Source organism: Armigeres subalbatus, chromosome 2 (assembly GCF_024139115.2).
Source record: "Armigeres subalbatus isolate Guangzhou_Male chromosome 2, GZ_Asu_2, whole genome shotgun sequence".
Classification (NCBI taxonomy): Eukaryota; Metazoa; Arthropoda; class Insecta; order Diptera; family Culicidae; genus Armigeres; species Armigeres subalbatus.
In genome coordinates this window covers 458,483,274-458,487,425 of record NC_085140.1, presented here as the reverse complement: position 1 = coordinate 458,487,425, position 4,152 = coordinate 458,483,274, and the positions used below count along the sequence as shown (strand labels likewise).

Here is a 4,152-nt window from a genome sequence, read left to right as displayed (position 1 = left end):
ATTAATCCACCTAGCGTTGGTGGTGCCTTTCTCGCATTTAGTTAAGACACCAAACTTATATGGGGTTTATATGGTCCGATGTACCATTTTCTTCATAACTTTTAAACGCAATGACCGATCTTTATAAAATTCAATAGTGATCAACAAGGCTTTGTCCCCTGTCGAATGAAACTTGTTGCGAGAAAATCGGTTGAGGATTACTATACGAAAAGTTGTCTAATGTTTTTTATAGCTTTTGTGCACACACATACACACACACATACACACATACATACACACGGACAGACAGACATGTGCTCAGCTCGTCGAGCTGAGTCGATTGGTATATAATACTATGGGTCTCAGAGGCTTCTATAAAAAGTTCGTTTGCGGAGTGAAATGATAGCCTTTCGGTACAACTTAGTTGTACGAGAAAGGCAAAAAGGCCTTTTCAAAATTCATTTCATGAACGGGTATAGTGATAGACGGTTCTGAGGCCACTGAACTGAAATTAATATATGACAGCTGAACTGATTTGAAGCTCCTTTTTCACCGAAATACATCTTGGAAGAGACACGTTGGGAAAGAGTAAGTAGCAATTTTATCATTTTTGATGAATTATTCGGCATTTTTGTCCTTTGTAAAATGCTGAATATTATAAGCACTTGTATTCAAACATAGATTCCATAAAAAATCAAATCCCATCTAGTTATGTCGGTAATTTTGTGATTTGTTTTTAGTTATCTTGTTATAACCTCAATGTGTCCGTCGATGTCTGATGTTATTGGTTCTCCTGCTTATTAGTTTTGATCTCTCCATTTCAGACAATCCAGGATGCAGATTTTCGTGAAGACCCTTACGGGCAAGACCATCACCCTTGAGGTCGAGCCATCCGACACCATTGAAAATGTCAAGGCCAAGATCCAGGACAAGGAAGGAATTCCCCCAGATCAACAACGTTTAATCTTCGCCGGAAAGCAGCTGGAAGATGGCCGCACCCTGTCAGACTACAACATCCAGAAGGAGTCTACCCTCCATCTGGTGCTGCGTCTCCGTGGTGGTATCATTGAGCCATCTCTGCGTATCCTGGCCCAGAAGTACAACTGCGACAAAATGATCTGCCGCAAGTGTTACGCCCGTCTGCACCCGAGGGCCACTAACTGCCGGAAGAAGAAGTGTGGCCACACCAACAATCTGCGCCCAAAGAAGAAGCTGAAGTAATCTATTCGTTCGGTTCTTGGAGGTGTCTCGCTTCAATTTGCTGATTCTTTGTTCCGTGTTCAGAAGATACGGTGTGTTTGTGATCAAGTGAATTGAAGTCGCATTGGATTAAAATTAAATAAAAGTTGATCAACACGGAATGAATAAGGTGTGTTTATTGATAGAAAGATCGTTCTAATTAAATTTGGAGTTTTGTGCAGTGCATAATTTGTCCCACCACAATCAACAATGATAGGGAGGAGTTCATCTTACGCATTCACTTCATTACTTAAGTAGGTAGGTTAATATTCAAATGTATAAGACGAGTTTAGTATGTACTTTCCATTTAATTCCACTACGTTTTGTTATCTTTACAGATACCTATTTCGACCTCAACTGTGACAGGTCAAGTACGAGATACTGGAGACGGTCTCATAGTTGAGGTCAAAATACGTATCTGTAAAAATAACAAAACGTAGTGGAATTAAATGGAAAGTACCAAACTCGTCTTAGACAGTTGAAGATATTTTACTAGAAGAGCCTAAATAATTTTTCTGAGGTAAATATTTTTTGTTCAGATTGTTAATTGTTTGGAAGGAACGTCCTCAATGGCTATCAGTTCTCATTGTGGATGTTTCTCCTTTTCTTCTGATAACAATCAAATCTATAGTGATGAGTTGGATTTCAGTTTTGACCCTGCTTTGGATGACGATTCCGACCTTCGACTAACCTACTTCAGCGTTGGATAACATTGAACCAACTATGCGCAGAACAGAGCTGAATTTTCCTTGATCCGAATGGCAATTTTGTTCACCTAGTAACCCAATCTAGCCTACAAAGGGCTAATAGCGATTCTTGCCACCGATCAAATCACTCCAGATTTGGGTTTTATTACCTGACCAAGCCTCACCAAATATGGATTTTTCTCGATTTGGCTAGGTCCGATAAGTATTCCAAACATCGATCATCCCACTTCAGAACTGGATTCCATTGACCAGTGGTGTCTTCAAACCATCGAAAGACTCATTTCAGTGATGAATTTGGTCCAAGGATGTTATCGATCATTTAGTAATTTGCGTTCGATCATTTAGTAGTTTGTCAATAACTCAATCCAGAAGCTGAATTTCAAAATGTGTTTTATAGTGGACTTCTAGTGCGAAGTTTTTTTTACAATTCTGCCTAATGGTTCGTTGTTAGAATTTGACTAATAACGGAGTTATAGCGCTAGTCAAGGATGTTAACGATCATTCAGATTTTGCGTTCGATCATTTAGTAGTTTGTCAATAACACATACCAGAAGTTGAATTTCAAAACATGTTGTATGGTGGACTTCTAGTGCAAAGGTTTTTATACAACTCTGGCTTATGGTTCGTTGTTTGAATTCCACTAGTAACGGAGTTATAGCTATAGTTTCAGTAACTTTGACTAAATGATAACAAAATTCCAATCATTTAGTTTAAGTTACTGCAACTAGCGCTCTAACTCCGTTATTAGCTGAATTCTAATAACGAACCATAAGGCAGTTGTAGACAAACCTTCGCTCTAGAAGTCCATTATACAACATATTTTGAAATTCAGCTTCTGGAATAAGTTATTGACAAATTTCTAAATGATCGAACGCAAATTTCTGAATGATCGTTAACATCCTTGGCGCTAGTTGCAGTAACTTAAATTAAATGATTGGAATTTGGTTATCTTCTAGTCAAAGATACTGGAACTGCAGCTATAACTCTGTTACTAATGGAATTCAAACAACAAACCATTTGGCAGAGTTGTAAAAAACCTTTGCACTAAAAGACACCTGACAATAATAGAACAAAACCTGCCAAAGCCGTCATTCCCCCTAAATGATCGAACGCAAATTACTAAATGATCGCTAACATCCTTGATTTGGCCTGATGGCGATTCCGAGCATTGACCGACTCACTTTAGCGTTGGATTGTATTGATCCATCTGGAACTAGTAATACGTTGGTTTTGGAAAAAAAAGTCTGTTGGTTGGATTAGCATGATTTTTTTTTGGTAAAAGTTCTTGAAAATTAATGGATACTTATCAATCCCTACTGTTTAATCATAAGTATCCGAATATAAGGTACAGCGGTTTTCAAAAATAATAATGTAAATTTCCATTTGGTGCAGCAAGCAAAAATAGTTATTTGCACTCTCTTTCCCTCTTGTCACGTGTTTGCCTTTCTCGTATACAAAGTATACGTAAAGGCTATATGTTCGCTCCAAAAACAAGCTTTTTATAGAAGGCCCGGAGACTCATAGCTTTATAGAGATGAGTTACGTTTAGCGCTCGCACACTAATGTGCAATTCGGCATGTGTAAATATTTACATGTTTGTTTTCCTTCTGCTCATAACCTCAAAATTAATCGAGTCATCACAATGATTGCAAAGGAGTCAACAAATATATGGAAACATACTCATTTTAACCTAAGTTTTGCTGAGTTGCACCATCTAGGAGTGTTTGTTTTCCTTTTATCGCCACTCACACATTCGTGAGAATCTCAATATACCGATCAACTTAGTTCGACGAATTGAGCTGATGTCTGTGTGTGCATTTTTTCTTCCTAAGCAATGGAGGGGGAATCTGCTCAACAGACATCCTGGGTTGTCCAGGAAGTGCGGGGTTAGGGATCACCTCCAACAGCAAACGAGGGAGGCAGGACTACATCCCCGACCCGCTAAACCGTTTCTATTGCCGCCAAGCCCATAGTCCCTTCGGTACAAACAAAAAGTAATGCTTCAAAGGGGGGCCAGTGCACAACGCACCCTCGAGGTTAGCTGCGTGTCCTTGAAGCACCGAACATCGTGACTCGCTCTTTAAGAAGAACACCATGGTATCGTGCCAGCGCATTGCCGGCTTTCCAGGTGGCCTTACCACGCCCTACGTCCTCGGAAGGTGGGAAGGGTCGACTTCGCGCCTGCTTCCCTCTGCACGACTGGTATCAAGAATGATGATGCCGCGTG

The 4,152-nt window shown here is 39.8% G+C and overlaps 1 protein-coding gene across 1 annotated transcript; it reads left to right on the top strand.

Annotated features, from left to right (window-relative positions):
* The first annotated feature begins 420 nt into the window (after window positions 1-420).
* LOC134213830 (ubiquitin-ribosomal protein eL40 fusion protein) lies at window positions 421-1,347 on the top strand. Its single transcript, XM_062693220.1, has 2 exons — window positions 421-567; window positions 804-1,347. Exon 2 carries the CDS (start codon window positions 814-816, stop codon window positions 1,198-1,200), a length of 387 nt encoding a protein of 128 aa, XP_062549204.1. The 5' UTR covers window positions 421-567; window positions 804-813; the 3' UTR covers window positions 1,201-1,347.
* Window positions 1,348-4,152: the final 2,805 nt, after the last annotated feature.